This window comes from Ornithorhynchus anatinus, chromosome X1 (assembly GCF_004115215.2).
Source record: "Ornithorhynchus anatinus isolate Pmale09 chromosome X1, mOrnAna1.pri.v4, whole genome shotgun sequence".
In the NCBI taxonomy this organism is placed as follows: domain Eukaryota; kingdom Metazoa; phylum Chordata; class Mammalia; order Monotremata; family Ornithorhynchidae; genus Ornithorhynchus; species Ornithorhynchus anatinus.
The window spans coordinates 40964551-40984311 of NC_041749.1; the positions used below are offsets into that span (position 1 = coordinate 40964551).

Here is a 19761-nt window from a genome sequence, read left to right on the forward strand (position 1 = left end):
CTACACTCACTACCTGGCGGGGAACCTGGATCGGATGGCCCAGTCAGGAACAAAGGGCTGGCTGAGACTGGGGTCGGGTGGTTAGTTCCATATGGCCTGGGAGAGTTTGAGAGAAACTCTACCGACCTAGTCTGGCTCGTAGCCTGTGTCCTCTTTCAACCACATGGTGCCGGACCCAGAGACTCGAAAATCAACTCAAAAAGTTTTCATTTCCTCTGGGATGGCTGGATGCAGAAACCTGGGTATTAGGTATGGACATCCACAGGTTGGTCACAGGGGCTGGGGGCTTCCGGCCCTCTTTCCCCTGAAGGGCAGCTTTCCCGATAAGCCCGTTCTTTCTCCTCCCAGAACAGTCTGACCCCTGCCGAGGTCGGAGATCAAGAGGTCAGGAGGGCAGTGCTCAATCAGGAGGAGAGAGCCTCGCCCCCCGCAACCCCAGCTGGGCAGGAAGCAGAGGTTGCTGAGTGAACTCTTGGGGTTCTCATCGGGCACTTCCCAACCCCATAGATCACCTGACAGCTGGGCTTCCAGGCCTTGGCTTGGAACCTGTGAGTGGCCAGATCCCCAAGTCCGAAACCAGCCTGAACTAGTGAGAAATCCTCCTTTTTCATTCTGAGAGTCACTATCTCTCTGCTGTACCACCTCCAGGGCGAGCCACCTGGAACCACTGAGGCAAACCAATAGGGCAGGAAAGAGGAAGAAACTAGCTCCCTCCCTCTCCCACGGATGGTAAGGAAAACCGTTCACTTCCCATCTGACTCACCACGGAGGGCTCATACCTAGAATAAAAGCCACGACGTAATTAGAGATCTGGCCCATGCCAACGATGACAAACAGCACGGTGAACATCTCCCAGTTGACGGAGAAGATCTGCAGGAAACTGAAGCCCGTCTGCACGGCCATGGTGGCAAAGAGGATGCTCTTCCTGCCGAACCTAAACCACAAAACACCGCAAAAAACCCAGTCACATACAATTGCCATCGGAAGCGGGGGAGAGACATTTTGAGGGATTTCTGAAGCGGTGAGGGAGACTCGGTAGGTTGAGTCCAAAGCCCGCTTGGGGTAAGTTTCTACTCTCTAGAGTCCAGAAGGGACTTGATACCGGAGAGGTTAGAGGTCACCCAGCTCCAGCACATTCTTCCTACATCCCAGAGCCTTCACTTCTGGGAATGCCTAGGGGATTGGTCAAGAGTCCAACTACCCCAAGTCTGACTCTGACCAGGGGCATCCAGACTGGGTCTCCTCTTAGAGACCTATAACAGGTTTAGATTCTATTCTCTAAATGTGGCACAGTGCAAGTGACTGCAAGGGGGAGTGGGGGACACTCACCTGGTGACCACAGGCAGACAGACACCCTACACTCTCCTGACCCCTTTACCTCCGACCCCGGCAGGGGTCAGATAGCTCTGGGAAGAGAAAGAACGGTGACTAGACTGTAGATTGGAAGCTCTTTGACACAGAGAACGTGTCAACCGACTCTTTTATATTGTACCGTCCGAAGAACTTAATGGTATTTGTTAAGAGCTTACTATGTGCCAGGCACAGTGCTCTGAACACAGTAAGCGCTCAGTAAATATCAGTAATTGATTGACTGGTGACGTGAAAAGATGGACATCTTACATTCACCTGGTGACCGTGGGCATACAGAGACCCTAGAATTAGGTGACTGTGGGCAGACATCTTGTACTCACCTGGTGACTGTGGGCATGCAGACACCTTACATTCACCTGATGACTATGGGCAGTCATCCTACACTCATCCAGCAGCATAGCATAGTAGATAGAGCACAGACCTGGGAATCAGAAGGTCATGGGTTCTAATCCTGGCTCCATCACTTGTCTGCTGTGTGACCCTAGGCAACTCACTTAACTTCTCTGTAATCTGCTGTGTGACCCTAGGCAACTCACTTAACTTCTCTGTGCCTCAGTTACCTCATCATAAAATGGGGATTGTGAGCCCCTTGTGGGGCAGGGACTGTGTCCAACCTGATTTGCTTGTATCCACCTCAGCACCTAGTACAGTGCCAGGCACATAGTAAGTGCTTATACTAGTAAAAAAACCCTAAGGGCTGTGGACATGCAGGCACCCTACAATCCCCTGGTGACTGTGGGCAGACATCTTATACTCACCTGGTGACTTTGAGCAAGCAGACACCCTAAATTCACTTGGTGACCATGGGAGCCTGACCATGGCAACCCCTAGGCACAGAGAAAGATTTCCCGTTGGCTCCCTGGGGAGCGGGGCTGACCCAGCGACACCTTTCCCCAACATGACCAGGGTCCCCCTGCTTTCCCTCTGGAGACCATATGCTTCAGCTGGAGGCTTGAAGAGCTGGGTTGGAAACACCTCTCAGGCCCCAAGCCATCTCCAGCCCTTTTCTTGGAGCTCCTTGGCCCTTGTGCTCCTGCCTCGGCTCTAGTCTCTTGTGCCCGGCCCGATGGAGGGCCTGGGTCCCTGAGCCCCCAGGCTGGCTGTGGTCCTTCCGAAAAAAGGGCCTGACTGTCAACCAAGGGCTGGAAAATAATCTTGCCACGAGTGGGCTGCTGCCTGATCTGGCCTGGCACACCCCTTCCGCTCTCAGTCAGGTAGGGCGGTGGGCAGCACGGGAATGGAAACAGCAAGAAACCTGGGTTTATAAACATTGCCGGGCACAGACAGCCCCAGGGTCTGTGATCGCTCCACCTGCGAAAGGCAGCCACCACCTGATCACTACACCCGGGGCAGGAGTGCCAGCCCAGAGCTTCGACGCTCTCCCCCGCCACTTACTTATCCTGGCTAATATTTACCACCTCAAGTTTAACGAGTTTATGACAAGAGGGGAAAGGTCACGGGAAGGACTTGTGGATGCCTGTTTACTTAAAAAAAAATGAAAACAGGGAAAGCAAGCTGAACTAAAACAACCTTGGTTACCAAACACCTCTATTCTCTGCGTGTCTGCCATCCATTCTCTTCTCCCCCCAACCACATGGACAAAAATCCCCAAATCCTAGGATGTGACCCCTCCCCTTGTGAAGGCCTGCACCACAACCCAGGACTATCCTTGTTCACACCAGGGGACTGACTATTTCTTTCTTCATGGGGAAATAAAGAAATAAGTAAATAATAAATACTATTAATTGATTAATTGAGTTAGATACAGTCTCTGTCTCTCAGGGGTCTCATAAACTAAAAACAAAAACAGATGATTGGTTTCACCTCTCTTTACACACCTCTTGCTAGTCCCTGCTCCCCATTTGGCTTGTTAGACTTCGAGCTATGTCTAATTCAAGCAATTAAGGAATCGATGGTATTTACTGAGCACTTACTGTGTGCAGAGTACTGTACTATGCACTTGGGACACAGAGTTGGTAGATGTGATCTCTGTCCAAAGGAGCTTACAGTCTACATTGCAGTTTTTCTCAGAGCTTAGTACACCGCTCTGCCCACAGTAAGTGCTTAATAAATACCACTTCTACTATTACTATTATTTCCACCATTGGGCAGGGTCAGTCTGATGAGGAAAAGTCGTGGAAGGGACTTTGAAAGGTTATCAAGTCCACCCCCCTGTCTCTAGGCAGGACCGTGCTAATCAGTCAATGGTATTTAGTGAGTGTTTATGGTGCGCAGAACGCTGTATTAAGAGCTTGGCAAAGTACAAAAAAATTGAGGGGGTAGACACAATCGCCTGAACCTCTCCAAACTAAAAGAGGAAAGAGATCAACGTATCATGAGACCATCCCGTATTACCACTCCATTGATTAATCGATCAATCAATTAATGGTGTTTACTGTGTGCAGAGCACTGAACTAAGCACTTGGGAGAGTATGATATAACAATATAACAGAGGTGGTAGACACGTTCCCTGTCCACAAAGAGCTTACGGTCTAGAGGAGGCTTCCAGCCTAAAGCTTAGTCTTTACCTGTCTGAGAGTTGTCCCGATATGAAGGATCCGATGAGCACGCCCACAAAGAACAGGGACGTCGTGAGAGGAGTCTTCCAGTCGTTGTCACACACCAGATCCCACTGCCAAACAAATCAAGGAGGTGGTCAGGGTGAAGCGGCTTTTAGACTGTGAGCCCCTCAAGGGACTGTGTCTAATTCCCACCTGTGTTTGCTCTCTCAGTGCTTACTGGAGTGCTTTGCACACTAAGCCCTTAATGCTTGGAAGCGGCGTGGCCTAGTGGAAAGAGCCTGGCCTGGGAGTCAGAAGGATCTGGGTTCTAATCCTGGCTCTGCCACTTGCCTGCTGTGTAACCTTGGGCAAGTCGCTTAACTTCTCTGGGCCTCAGTTCCTTCATCTGTAAAATAACGATAAATACCGCTACTACCGCTGAGCCAGCAGAATGGTCTCTGACCAACTCTCAGACAGTTGCTCAGCAACTAAATGCATGTCAGATAAAATGCATTGGTTGCGGCCAAGCACTACACCGAGGAACGGGTGATCAGAATGGCGAAGACTAGAAATAGGATGCCGGACTTCTGCAGGAGCGATGTGACAAAACCCTCCATCGTCTCTTCTTGCAGCCAACTCTGGTTGAGATTTGAGGTGATGCCCTGAGAAGTTATTCAGATGGAATGAATGAGATGCACAAATAAATAGTTTGGTTTAGGGAGGGGTGGGGAACAGGGAGACATACACCCCCCCCCCAAATCTCTGCTTCTATTAAGATGCTGCTCTCTGCCCTAGGCAGAGATCATCTTTCTAAAACCTTCTCTGTGCAGGTGTCCTGTGTTTAAAGCTGTGCTCGCAAAACCACTGAACAATCCTGAAGTGTAGCTCAAGGGTGCTTTTCTCAGAACTAAACTTCCTTCCTCTTTAACCTGGCCTTTGAAACTACTTTGAAATTTCACTGGGCACCTGCTTCTCTCTTTTTTTCCCTCCCTCTCTCTCTCCCCAGTCAACACCACCTTCATGCTTCCCATGAGAACAGAGGCATTCTTTAACCTCAAAAAGAAAAGATGACTCAATCAATCAATGAATGGTATTTATTGAGCACTTAGTATAATGGAGCACTGTACTCTGTTGGTAGATATATTCCCTGTCCACAATGAGCAGGGACAAGAAAAAGTGCTAGAGGAGAAAGAGTGAATTTTTTCTAATGTATTTGTTGAGCTCTTCCTATGTGCCAAGCATCGTACTAAGCGCCAGGATAGTTACAAGCTAATCAGGTTGGACACATGGAGCTCACAATTTTAATCCCTATTTTACAGATGAGGTCACTGAGGCACAGAGAAGTGAAATGACTTGTCCAAGGTTACCCAGCGGAAAAGTGAAGGAGCAGGAATTAGAACCCAGGTCCTTCTAACGCTCAGACCCCTACTCTACCCACCAGGCCATGCTGCTTCTTGAGGTCAAGGAGCCACAGAGGTTGGCCACACATTCCCTAACCTGATTATCTTGTATCTACCCCAGTGCCCAGTACAGTGCTTGGCACATAGTATATGCTTAACAAATAGCACAATTACTATTATTATTAATATGTAGTTGTTTAAATGAACGCTTCCTAACCTTTTTGACATAAAAGATTTCCTTGGATTTGAACATATTGAAGCATCTTCCTTCCCCAACTTCTGCTATGCCCCTTTAATTCATCCCATGAAAACTGAGTGTTCCCCAAAAGAAAAAAAAAATCAAGTGTTCAGAATCTAAGTGGGGGTACAAGGGCCCTGAGAACATTAACAGTGAAAACCAAACAATAATAAACTACAAAATCAACATTCCAAGCTAACAATGGAAAAGTGAAGTAGTTAGGCACAGCTCAAGGAGGGATTTAGGCATTTGCAAACAGACACCTACAAATTTGCAGACACCTGGGAGTCAGATGACCTGGGTTCTGCCCCTCTGCTGCTTGTCTGCTTTGTGACCTTGGGCAAGTCACAGCACTTTTCTGTGCCTCAGATTCCTCAACTGTAAAATGGGCATTTAACACCTGATCTCCTTCCTACTTAGACTGAGCCCCATGTGAGACAGGGACTGTGTCTGATTTAATTAACCTGATTTACTTAACCCTAGCACTAAGGACAGTGTTTGACACGTAGTAAGTGCTTACCAAATATCATTTAAGAAACCACTATAGTTCCTATAAATATATGTTCCCTCCTACTTAATCCCTTTACATAGCCACCTTCACCTCTTCATCCTCTCTGAAAATCACTGCGTCAATCTCCCTTTAGATTGTAAACTCTAGACTGTAAGCTCGTTGTGGGCAAGGAATGTGTCTACCAACTCTCATTCACCCCAGAGCTTAGTACAGTGCTTGGCACACTGTAAGCACTTAACAAATACCATAATAATAATAATAATTATTATTATATAGTGTTACATTGTACTCTCCCATGTGCTTAGTACAGTGTTCCGCATACAGTAATCATTCAATAAATACCACTGATTGACTGATTGATTGACTGCAAACTCCTTGAGGGAAGGATCGTCACTTACTCTCCAGGACTCTGCTAAGCACTTAGTACCCGGCTCGGCAAGGGGCTCAGTAAATCAACCAATGATATTTATTGAGCACTTACCGTGTGCAAAGCACTGTACTAAGCAGTTTGGAGAGTAAATACAATAGAGTTTGTACACGAGCTCTGCCAGTTGTCTGCTGTGTGACCTTGGGCCTATCTATCTCATCTGTACCTATCTCATCGGTAAAATGAGGATTAAGACAGTGAGCCCCATATGGGACATGGACTGTGTCCAACCTGATTAGCTTGTATCAACCCCAGCACTTTGTATCTACCCCTGGCACATAGTAAGCACTTAACAAACACTATTTAAAAAAAAACACCAAACACCTGTTCCCTCCCCACAACGAGCTTACAATCTAGAGGATATTATTGACTGACTGAGTAGCCTTGTCAATTAGTAGTAATTATTGAGAGCTAGTTACTATGTGCAGAACACTTTACACATATTATATATATTTTGTATATATTTTTGTATATCATCAATATATATATCAACTGTATATATTTTCATTACCCTATTTATTTTGTTAATGAGATGTACATTACCTTGATCCTATTTATTTTCTATTGTTTTAATGAGATGTTCATCCCCTTGATACTATTTATTGCCATTGTTCTTGTCTGCCTGTCTCCCCCGATTAGACTGTAAGCCCGTCAAAGGGCAGGGACTGTCTCTATCTGTTACCAATTTGTACATTCCAAGCGCTTAGTACAGTGCTCTGCACATAGTAAGTGCTCAATAAATACTATTGAATGAATGAACTCTTTACTGAGTACTTGGGAGAGAACAATATAACAGAATTAGGAAGCATTTTCTCTGTCCATAAGAAACTTATAGTCTAAAGGCAATAGGTAGATATGTTGGAAATCTGACAAGGATATATATCGATTGTATATTTATTAAGCACTTACTGTATGTAGGGCACTGTACTAAGTGCTTGGGAGACTACATCACAACAATGTAACAGACTTATTCCCTAACCTGATTATCTTGTATCTACCCCAGCACCCAGTACAGTACTTGACACACTGTCTTGTCTTATGTCATTGAGTCATTTCCGACCCGTAGTGACACCACGTACACATCTCTCCCAGAATGCCCTGCTCTCCATCAGCAATTGTTCTGGTAGTGGATCCATAGGGTTTTCTTGGCAAAAATACAGAAGTGGTTTACCACTGCTGCCTTTCATGCAGTAAACTTGAGGCTCCACCCTCAACTCTCTCCCACACCGCTGCTACCAAGTATGGGTGAGTTTTGACTTGTAGCAGATTGCCTTCCACTTGTTAGCCACTGCCAAGCTAGGAATGGAATGGCTAGGCTTCTGCTTGACTCTCCCTCTCGTAGTCGAGACTGGTAGAGTACTGGAAACTCTCTGGGTGCGACCCTGAGAGGGAACTTGGCACTTAGTATATGCTTAACAAAGACCACAATTACTATTATTATTATTGTTTTGTAGTTGTTGTAGTTTAAATGAACGCTTTCTAATCTTCTTGAAATAAAAGATTTCCTTGGATTTGAACATATTTAGACTGTAGCTTAGGCTCCTCCCATCCAACTTCAATAGTACTCAAACCCCATTCACTCTGCTCTGAAGTTTCCTTTCCAAGACCCTTCCGGATTGTTGCCTGCCCCCTTCCCTTCCCCCCATCTTCCCACCTGGAGGGAGTAAACCAAAACAGAGCAAGGGAAAACTTTTGGTCAACATAAATCTGACTAGAAATATTTTGAACTCAAACTAAACACAAGTTTCCTTTTCAGCAGCAATGTCCTAAGGTAACACTGGTGAACTTCTTGGGGGATGTTGAAAAACAAGGCAGGTTTGAGAGGAGCTGAGTGGCTAAGTGCTAAAAAGACAGGAGGACAGTTTGTTGCAGGAAATACTTTCCAAACAGCAAATGACGGCCAAACCCATCCATTATCCTCTCACTGGGCGTTCACACCCAGCGTTTGGCTAGGTGGGGGACACAGTCGGAGTTTGTGAATTATCTGTTGATTTCAGGGATCTACACTTACCTGGTTCTTTTTCTTCTCTCAAGGACATAGCTTCCCAGCAACCACCTCAGCACTTAAAACCCTTAAAGCGATCTGTGGAGCTTTACAGGCTACGGTTTGAATGAGAGTGAGTCAGAGATAATGCCAAAGTTACAGCCTTGTGAGACAGGAAGGATGGTGGTGCCGTGTACAGTGATGGGAAAGTCATAGGGAGGATTGGATCTGGGTGAGAAGATAAAGAGTTCTGTTTTAGATAGGTTAAGTTTGACATCTGAATAGTGATGCCTTGAAGGCAGGAGGAAATGTGGGCCTGCAGAGAGGGAGAGAGATCAGGGCTGGAGATGTCGATTTGGGCATCATCCGCACAGAGGTGGTAATTGGGAGCCATGGTAATGAATTCTCCAGGGGAGTGGATGTAGATGGAAAATAGAAGGGAACCTAGAACTGAACCTTGATGGACCCCTAGTGTTAGAGGGAGGGAGGCAGAGGAGGAGCCAACAAGAGAGACTGAGAAGGAGCAGTCAGAGAGACAGGAGAACCAGGAGAGGAGAGTGTCAGTGAAGCTGAGATAGGAAAACGTTTCCAGGAGAAGGGGGTGGTCGACAGTGTCAAAGGCAGCTAAGAGGCAGGGAGAGGTGAGAAAAGCGTGGGCTAGAGAAAGACCAGAGGCTCTCCTCAGCTTGTCACTCTCCCTCACTACCTCTCCCTCATTTTCCTTTTCTCCCTTCAAGGATCACATGCATGAGCCCGGGTACACATACGAATACAGCCAAGTCAAACACACATGAACTCATGGAGACACAAAGTCATGCATTTGCCAAAGACAGGCACATGCATGAGGAACAAGCAAGCATGCATATGCCAAAGACAATCCCAAGAGTCCAAGCAAAAAGACATATGATGCTCATGCTTGCCTGTGCCAAAGACCATCACCTACAGTGCTCATGCAGACAGAAACATGCTTGCTTATGCCAAAGGTGAATATACCACCTTCGTGGACCCCTCGAAGGCTGAAGCGGCCTGGGGAGGCCCGGTCAATGCCCCCTGAGAAATACCAGAAAGGGGTCCAGAGTGACTGGTTATAGCCGAAACGTGGGTGTGAGAAATGTTCAGTGGGAAAGGAGAGACTGGTACGAAACACTGCAGGAGAGGAAATCAGTCCCTGAGGGGCCTGGCTGGATTTCACCTGAACCAATGCCCACAGGCAGATGGACAAAGGCCAAGTTTTTCCCAACAGTCCCTGGGTCACCCTCTGGGGTGATACGACCATGGGAATCAGTCCAAAGGGCACAAGTTGGGGGATGCAGAAGAGCCACGACCCCTGAGGACAACAGCGACTTTGACGAGTAAGAGGAGACGGAAGGGGAAGAGGACTGTAAGCCCATCATTGGGCAGAGATTGTCTCTATCTGTTGCCGAATTGTACATTCCAAGCGCTCAGTACAGTGCTCTTCATATAGTAAGCGCTCAATAAATACTATTGAATGAATGAATGAGAAAGGGGATTGTGGCAGGCCCCAACCAACCCCATGGTTGTGCACTGAGCAAATGCTGAGTGATAGATGCCAGCAAGCCTGTCCCATTTCCGGCCGTGCCACTCAGGGCCGTGGAAGTTGGCACTAAGGAAAGCGTCCCGGGTCTTGACGCGGAGCCGCCCGGCCTCACCAGGCCTGGAGGGGCATGATTAAGCCAGGCTGGGGCCCTCCCTCCCTTCTGCCTCCACCCGCTTCTGTTCCAGGAAGCTCCTTCTGCCTGATCAGCTCCCTGCCCATCCCGCTACCCCCAGCTCACCCACTACAGAGCCCGATCTGTACTGATCTCCGTGGTGTTTGGACGGACTGCCCTCTCCCAGTGTGTTCAGGCCCGCGGATTTGATCTTTCCTAGTTTTCCAAGATTCGATCCATGGCCCCGATCGTGTGTCCCCTGAGGTTGCTGGCAGACTGATCAGATACTGTCTGGTTTGGACCTGTACCCTAAGGAGGAATAGACAGCAGATACTAGACATTGGCACTAGAGAGGGCTTTTTTTCTTTTTGGCTTGTTTTTTTGTGGTATTTAAGTGCTTACTCTGTGTCAAGCACTGTTCTAAGCGCGGGATGGATATGTGTCCCATAATGGATCTCCATTTTATTTTTGAAGAAACCGAGGCATGGAGACGTTAATTGCCCAAGGTAACACAGCAGGCAAACGGCAGAGCCGGGATTAGAACCCAGGTCCTCTGACTCCCAGGTCCGTGGTTTTTCTGGCTAAGTTGCTTCCCAGTGCTCCTGGGACACATCCCCACAACCCCAGAGCTATAAGGGATGCCCTGTTGCTTAGCAACTGGGGGGAGGGGGCGTCTCTTGAGCAGGAAGGATGCAGCCAGACTGCAGTGGGATTGATGACAAGCCTCCAATCTTGGAGGAGAAGGCAGAGGGGCTCTTCCTGAGCCAACTCTCCCGAGCAGCTGAGGGCCAGAATTGTGGAGGAGAGAGGCCAAGGGACATCCAGTGCCCCAGGCAAGCTGCTGGAAAACCAGTCTGAGTACCACAAGAGTGTCATGCAGTTTTCGGGTGGCAGGGAAAGTTTCTGGACACAGAAGGCAGAGGACAGTGAAGAAGACAAGTATCAAGAGGGGGAGGAGGGGAAAAGGGGGTGGTGACGTAGCAAACACCAAACTCAACGGGGATGAGAAGCAGCGTGGCCTAGTGGATAGAGCATGGGGTCTGGGAGTCAGAAGGACCTGCGTTCTAGCGCATAGTACAGTGCTCTGCACACAGTAAGTGCTCCGTAAATATGACTGAATGAATAATTCCCGGCTCCCCCACTTGTCTTCTGTGCAATTTTAGGCGAGTCACTTTCCTTCCTCTGTGTCTCAGTTAACCTCAGCTGTAAAGTGGGGATTAAGACTGTGTCCAACCTGATTGGCTTGTATCTACCCTAGTACAGTGCCGGGCACATTATAAGCCCTTATACCGGCTCTGCCACTTGTCTGCTGTGTGACCTTGGGCAAGTCACTTCACTGGGCCTCAGTTACCTCATCTGGAAAATAGAGATAGAGACTGTGAGCCCCATATGGGGCAGGGACTGTGTCCAACCTGATTTTCTAGTATCTACCCTTAGTAAAGTGCCTGGCACATAATAAGTGCCTAACAAATGCCATAATTATTATTACTAAAAAAAAAGGATCCATCAGCGTGGATTCCCCCCTCTGGGTAATTCCCATACTAAATGACTGCGTTGGCATTCAATGTCCTCAGGGAGGAAAGTAGGGAAGCCAGCTGGATAAGGACAATAACTTGAATGAAGCAGCTTATAACAGACTTAGGCTGAGCTTAATTATGACCCTAAGAGGTGCCGAGGAGCTGGATACTGGCTCCTCTCCCAGACTCTGCCCTGCCTCTGGGTGAACTTTCTCCTGGCTGCAAGGTGGCTCCAAGAGAGGGGAGCGGGGAGAGAGCTAAGCTGAGGTCCCCTCTGGCCTGTTTGGATATCTGGGGTCTCCCCCTAAATATCATATTTATTGAGTGCTCACTGTGTGCAGAGCACTGAACTAAGCACTTGGGAGAGTACAATACAGCAAATTCCCTGCCCACAATGCGCTTACAGTCTTCTGCTCCTTCAACTCACTTTTCCCATCACAGTCGACAGCATCTCCATCGTCCCTGATTCCACAGCCCACAACCTTGACGTGGCCTAGTGGATAGAGCACAGGTCTGGGAGTCAGAAGGACCTAGGTTCTAATCCCCACTCCGCCACTTCTCTGCTGTGTGACCTGGGGCAAGTCACTTCATTTCTCTGTGCCTCACTTACCGCTCTGTAAAATGGGGATTAATACTGTGAACCCCATGAGTGTCCAACCCGATTTGCTTATCTACCCCTGTGCTTATAACAGTGCTTGGCACATAGTAAGTGCTTAACAAATACCACAAGTATTATTATTATTATCCTTGATTCCTCCCTCGCTTTCAATGCTTGCATCCAGTCCACCTGTTAAATGAAGTCTGATTTCCCTCTATAACATTTCCCAGATCCACCCTTTCCTCTCTATCCAAATGGTCAAATCCATGGTAAAAATATTACCCATATCCCAGCTTGACTCTCCTATCAGTCTTCTCACTGGTTTCCCTTCCTCCAGCCTCTCCCCTCATCAGTCTGAACTTCACCCTGCTGCTCAGAACATCTTTCTAAGGGAACATGTCAACCATATCTGTAATTTATTTATTTATTTATTTATTTATTTATTTATTTATTTATTTATTTATTTATTTATTTATATTAGTGTCTGTCTCCCCCTCTAGACTGTGAGCTTATTGTGGGCAGGGGCTGTGTCTGTTTATTCTTACCCCGTACTCTCTCAAGCACTTAGTACATAAGTGTTCAATAAATACGATCGAATATATGAATGATCTCTGTTACTCTCTACTCTGACTAGTGCTTAGTACAGTGCTCTGCGCACATACTCCACTATCTGACTCCTTATTCCTCTTATTTCAAAGCTATTTTATGTCTTTCTTCCCTGCTAGACTGTAAGACCCTTGTAGGAGGGATAATCAATACATTATATTGATTGGGGCCCTGATAAACCCTGGGACCTGTTACTCTCAAGGATTAGGTATTCGTTCCACCTGGTCATCCCTCCAGACCTAAGATCCTTGTGGGCAGGTAACGTATCTACACTCTGCTGTACTGTACTGTCCCAAGTGCTTAGAACAGTTCTGTGCACATGGTTAAACAATCAATAAATACTATTCTTTGACTTATTCCTCCAGGCGCCCTCTAAAACAAAAAGCCAACTCTGCCACTTGCCTGATCTGTGATCTTATATAGGTCATTTAACTTTTCTGTGAACCAGTTTCCTCATCTGTAAAATAGGTATTCAATACCTCTTTTCTCTCCCCTTTAGATTATGAGCCTAACGCAGGACAGGAACTGGGCATGAACTGATTGTACTCAAGTCACATCAGCGCTTAGCACATTGCTTGCCACATAATGAGTGCGTAGCAAATACCACAATTATCATTATTATTACCCTCCATCCCAGTCCTCTTGTCCCACCGCCACCCCTCATCCCCCTCTCCTCGTCCAGGGCCCCGCCACCTCCTTCCCATCCAAACCCTCCCCTCCCCCCGCCCTTCCCCCCCTCCTCCCCTTGCACCCACAGCTACTTTCAAGTGTGGCCTCTGGAACCCCCGCTCTGTTACAGGCAAGCTACCTTTCATCCATGACCTTTTCCTCTCCCGCACTCTCCTCCTCCTCGCCCTTTCGGAAACGTGGCTCTCTCCCGAAGACACGGTCTCCGCCGCCGCTCTCTCCAGCGGAGGCCTCTCCTTCTCCCACTCCCCCAGACTCACCGGTAAGGGAGGAGGCGTCGGCTTCCTCCTCTCGCCCCGATGCCGCTTCCGCACTATCCCTCCTCCCCCTCCCTCTCCTTCCCCTCCTTCGAAGCCCATATCATTCGCCTCTACCACCCACTCCAGTTACTTGTCGCCGTCATCTACCGCCCTCCCGGTCCCACCTCCGACTTCTTCAACCACCTTGACCCCTTTCTCACCTTCCTTCTCTCCTTCTCTCTGCCCACTCTGATCCTTGGAGACTTCAACATCCATACGGATGTACCCGACGACTCCTCTGCCGCCCGCCTGCTATCCCTCCTCGACTCTGCCGACCTCCTCCTCCACCATACCGCGCCCACTCACCGACTCGGTCACACCCTCGATCTTGTCATCTCCTACCGCTGCACTATCTCCTCACTCACCAACTCTGAAATCCCTCTCTCGGACCATAATCTTCTCACCTGCCTCATCTCTCACACTCCCTCCCCCTGCAAATCTTCGCTACTGCCCCACAGAGACCTCCGCTCTCTCGATCCCATCCGTCTTTCCAATAGCATCTCGCCTCACCTTGCCGCCCTGTCCTCTCTTCCCACTCTCGACGATCAGGTCTCCGCTTTCAACTCCACCCTCTCTACTCATCTCGACTCTCTCGCCCCCCTTTCCCTCCGCCGCTCTCGCGCCACTAACCCACAGCCCTGGATCACCTCCTCCGTCCGCCTCCTACGCTCCTATGCTCGAGCTGCTGAGCGCTGCTGGCGAAAGTCCAAGCACCAAGCCGACCTCACACACTTCAAATTTATCCTTTCCTGCCTTAACTCTGCCCTCTCCTCCGCCAGGCAAAGCTTCTTCTCCTCCCTCATCGACACCCATGCCCGTCACCCCCGCCGATTGTTCCGGACCTTTAACTCTCTCCTTAGGCCCCCTGTTCCTCCCCCTCCCCCATCTCTCACCCCTAATGATCTGGCCACCTATTTCCTCACGAAAATCAACACGATCAGGTCTGAGCTCCCCAAAGTCACCCCTCCGCCTCTCCCCTCCCCCCCAACAACCCCCTCCCCTACTTTCCCATCCTTCCCTGCAGTATCCTCAGAGGAGATCTCCTCCCTCCTCGCAAGTGCCACCCCCTCCACCTGCGCCTCGGACCCCATTCCCTCTCACCTTCTTAAAACCATCGCCCCTGCCCTCCTCCCTTCCTTAACTTCTATTTTTAACCACTCAATCTCCAAGGGCTCCTTCCCCTCTGCCTTCAAACACGCCCACGTCTCCCCCATCCTAAAAAACCCGCTCTTGACCCCACTTCCCCCTCCAGTTATCGTCCTATCTCCCTACTACCCTTCCTTTCCAAAATCTTAGAACGAGTCGTCTACAATCGATGCCTAGAATTCCTTAACTCCCATTCTCTCCTAGACCCCCTCCAATCTGGCTTCCGTCCCCTCCACTCTACCGAGACTGCTCTCTCTAAGGTCACCCATGACCTCCTTCTTGCCAAATCCAATGGCTCCTACTCCATTCTGATCCTCCTTGACCTCTCTGCTGCCTTTGACACTGTCGACCATCCCCTCCTCCTCCATACCTTATCTCACCTTGGCTTCACGGACTCTGTCCTCTCCTGGTTCTCCTCTTACCTCTCTGGCCGATCATTCTCGGTCTCCTACGCTGGAGCCTCCTCCCCCTCCCATCCTTTAACTGTTGGAGTTCCTCAAGGGTCAGTTCTTGGCCCTCTTCTGTTCTCCATTTACACTCACTCCCTCGGTGAACTCATCCGCTCTCACGGCTTTGACTACCATCTCTACGCAGATGACACGCAGATCTACATCTCCGCCCCTGTCCTCTCCCCCTCCCTTCAGGCTCGCATCTCCTCCCGCCTCCGGGACGTCTCCACCTGGATGTCGGCCCGCCACCTAAAACTCAACATGAGCAAGACTGAGCTCCTCATCTTCCCTCCCAAGCCCGGTCCGCTCCCAGACTTCTCCATCACCGTGGATGGCACGACCATCCTTCCCGTCCCGCAGGCCCGCAATCTCGGTGTCATCCTTGACTCGTCCCTCTCGTTCACCCCACACATCCTATCCGTTACCAAGACCTGCCGGTTTCACCTCTACAATATCGCCAAGATCCGCCCTTTCCTCTCCACCCAAACGGCTACCTTACTATTACGGGCTCTCGTTATATCCCGTCTAGACTACTGTGTCAGCCTTCTCTCTGACCTCCCTTCCTCCTCTCTCGCCCCGCTCCGGTCTATTCTTCACTCCTCTGCCCGGCTCATCTTCCCGCAGAAACGATCTGGGCATGTCACTCCCCTTCTTAAACAACTCCAGTGGTTGCCTATCGACCTCCGCTCCAAACAAAAACTCCTCACTCTAGGCTTCAAGGCTCTCCATCACCTTGCCCCTTCCTACCTCTCCTCCCTTCTCTCTTTCTACCGCCCACCCCGCACGCTCCGCTCCTCTGCCGCCCACCTCCTCGCCGTCCCTCGGTCTCGCCTATCCCACCGTCGACCCCCGGGTCACGTCCTCCCGCGGTCCTGGAACGCCCTCCCTCCTCACCTCCGCCAAACTGATTCTCTTTCCCTCTTCAAAACCTTACTTAAAAATCACCTCCTCCAAGAGGCCTTCCCAGACTGAGCTCCTCTTCCCCCTCTACTCCCTCTGCCATCCCCCCTTTACCTCTCCGCAGCTAAAGCCTCATTTTCCCCTTTTCCCTCTGCTCCTCCACCTCTCCCTTCCCATCCCCACAGCACCGTACCCGTCCGCTCAACTGTATATATTTTCGTTACCCTATTTATTTTGTTAATGAATTGTACATCGCCTTGATTCTATTTAGTTGCCATTGTTTTTACGAGATGTTCTTCCCCTTGACGCTGTTTAGTGCCATTGTTCTTGTCTGTCCGTCTCCCCCGATTAGACTGTAAGCCCGTCAAACGGCAGGGACTGTCTCTATCTGTTGCCGACTTGTTCATCCCAAGCGTTTAGTACAGTGCTCTGCACATAGTAAGCGCTCAATAAATACTATTGAATGAATACCCTCCCAACACTCTCAACCCAATAGCCACTTCTAGGATTTATGCATTTAAGCCCCTCATAAGTATATATATATATATATATATATATATATATATATACACACACAGGCATATACATGTATAAGGAAAATCCATTCTACATTGAGTTATTTAATCTAATTTTTCTATTTCAATATATTTTTATGTCTGTCTCCCCTCCCAGAATGTAAGCTCTAAACATTTAGTACACTCAGTGTGCAGCACCGCGGTGATGCTCAACAAACACCTTAAATACAATTATTTCAAGAAGTACAATTATTTCAGGGAAGCAACGAGGAAAGAGCACGGGGCTGGAAGTCAGAGGATATCCCGGCTCCACCAGATGTCTGCTGTATGAACTTGAGCAAGTCATTTCACTTCACTGGGCTTCAGTTCCCTCATCTTCAAAATGGGTATTGAGAACTGTGAGCCCTATGTGGGACAGGGACTGTGTCCAACCTGATCATCTGGTATTTACCCCAGCTCTTAGAACAATGCCTGGCACATAGTAAGCACTTAGCAAATACCGTAATTATTATTATTATTTATCTGGGACACTGTTGTTGCTTTACAGAATTTCAGCATCCAGCACTCTCAAGACCTGCTTGTTTGTTTTCTTTAAAATGGTGTTTGTAAAGCACTTTCTATGCGTCAGACACTGCACTAAAAGCTGGGGTAGATCCAAGTTAATCAGGTTGGACACAGTCCATGTCCCATATGGGGCTCACAGTCTTAATTATGAATAATGATGATATTTATTAACTGCTTTCTACGGGCGAAGTGTTGGGGTGGATACAAGCAAATCAAGTTGGATACAGTCCTTGCCCCATGTGGGGCTCACAGTCTCAATCCCCATTTTACAGATGCAGTACTTGAGGCCCAGAGAAGTGAAGCAACTTACCCAAGACCACACAGCAGACAAGTGGCGGAGCCAGGATCGGAACCAGGCCCCCCCAGACAAAACTCACTGTGGGCAGGGAATGTGGCTATTTTGTACTGTACTTTCTCAAGCTCTTAGTACAGTGCTCTGCCCAGAGTAAGTGCTCGATAAATGCAATTAATTAATAATAATAAGGTCCTCTGACTTCCAGGCCCATGCTCTAACCACTAGGCAATGCTGCTTTTACTCCATCTACGGAGAAAAATAATTAAGAGCCTGGGAAGTTGTTAGAGTTGGTTGTGAAAATGAAGTCAGAATGGCAGTTTGTGAAAGGTTAAATGGCATCAGCTCATGGCCCTGTTTGTAACATGGAGGGGGTTGGAATGTACTGCCTGAATTCCCCATTGAAACAACAGCACGCAAATGCTGATTTAGCAAGTAACAACTCTTGGGAACCTGTCCATCGCTATCTGAGAGAGGCCACTGCACAGAAAAACAGCATGGTAGGGGAGGGACTCTATTAGAAAAGTTATGAAAGCCCCTCTAGACTGTAAGATCTTTTTTCTTCTTTTTAATGGTATTTGTTTTCTTTAACAGAATGGCTTACTATGTGGCTGGCGCTGTACTAAGTGCTGGGATAAATAAGAAGCTAATCAGGTTGGACCCAATTCCTGTTCCACATGGGGCTCACAGTGTCAATCCCCATTTTACAGATGAGGAAACTGAGGCACAGAGAAGTGAAGTGACTTGCCCAAGGTCACACAGCGGTAAAGTGGCAGAACCAGGATTACAACACAGGTCCTTCAGACTCCCAGGCCCATAGTCTACTCACTAGATCATGCTGCTTCTCTGGAAGCATGAGGGAAGAACACAAACCTCAGTACACAACCCATTGACTCAACCTTCCCAGTCAATCACAATCTGGGCCCTCTGTGAACCAGTAAGATGTACCCACCTTACTCTTTACCCATAATCAATCGATCATATTTAATAATAATGTTGGGATTTGTTAAGTGCTTACTATGTGCAGAGCACTGTTCTAAGCGCTGGGGGAGATACAGGGTAATCAGGTTGTCCCAGGTGAGGCTCACAGTTAATCCCCATTTTACAGATGAGGTAACTGAGGCACAGAGAAGTGAAGTGACTTGCCCATAGTCACACAGCTGACAGGTGGCAGAGCCGGGAGTCGAACCCATGACCCCTGACTCCGAAGCCCAGGCTCTTTCCACTGAGCCACTACTGACTGCTCACTGGGTGCAGAGCACTTGTACTCAGCGCTTGGGTGAGCACAATATAACGGAGCTGGTAGATACATTCCCTGCCCACAACAAGTTCACAATCTAGAGATGGAGACAGACATTAATATAAATAAATTAAGGATATGTACGTAAGTGTTGTGGTTCTGAGAGAGGAGTAGAATAAAGGGAACAAATCAGAGCGTGACTGCTCACTGGGTGCAGAGTACTGTACTCAGCGCTTGGGAGAGCACAATATAACGGAGCTAGTAGATACATTCCCCGCCCACAACGAGTTCACAATCTAGAGATGGAGACAGACATTAATATAAATAAATTAAGGATATGTATGTAAGTGTTGTGGTTCTGAGAGAGGAGTGAATAAAGGGAACAAATCAGAGCGATGCAGAAGGGAGTGGGAAAAGAGGACAGGAAGACTTAGTCACGGAAGGTCTCTTGGAGGAGATGTGGCTTCGATAAAGCATTGAAAGTGGAGAGAGCATTCCAGGCCACAGGTCAATCACATGGGTGAGAGGTCAGTGGTGAGGTAGAGCGGATCAGGGTCCAGTGAGTAAGTTGGCATTAGAGGAGCGAAGTGTGCAGGCTGGGTTGTAATAGGAGATCAGCTAGGTGAAGTAATTTAGTTGCCATTGTTTTTTTAGTTGCCATTGTTTTTTTAGTTGCCATTGTTTTTACGAGATGTTCTTCCCCTTGACGCTGTTTAGTGCCATTGTTCTTGTCTGTCCGTCTCCCCCGATTAGACTGTAAGCCCGTCAAACGGCAGGGACTGTCTCTATCTGTTGCCGACTTGTTCATCCCAAGAGTTTAGTACAGTGCTCTGCACATAGTAAGCG

The 19761-nt window shown here is 48.4% G+C and overlaps 1 protein-coding gene across 1 annotated transcript in view; it reads right to left on the reverse strand.

The window, feature by feature from the left end:
- Nucleotides 1–19761, reverse strand: part of LOC100079308 (solute carrier family 22 member 4) — a 92051-nt gene that overhangs the window by 42627 nt on the left and 29663 nt on the right. Inside the window, exons 2-3 of the mRNA XM_029051502.2 lie at nt 3900–4003; nt 780–934 (exon numbers count right to left, since the gene is read on the reverse strand). Coding sequence (XP_028907335.1) covers nt 780–934; nt 3900–4003 — 259 coding nt within the window. The remainder of the gene's footprint in view (nt 1–779; nt 935–3899; nt 4004–19761) is intronic.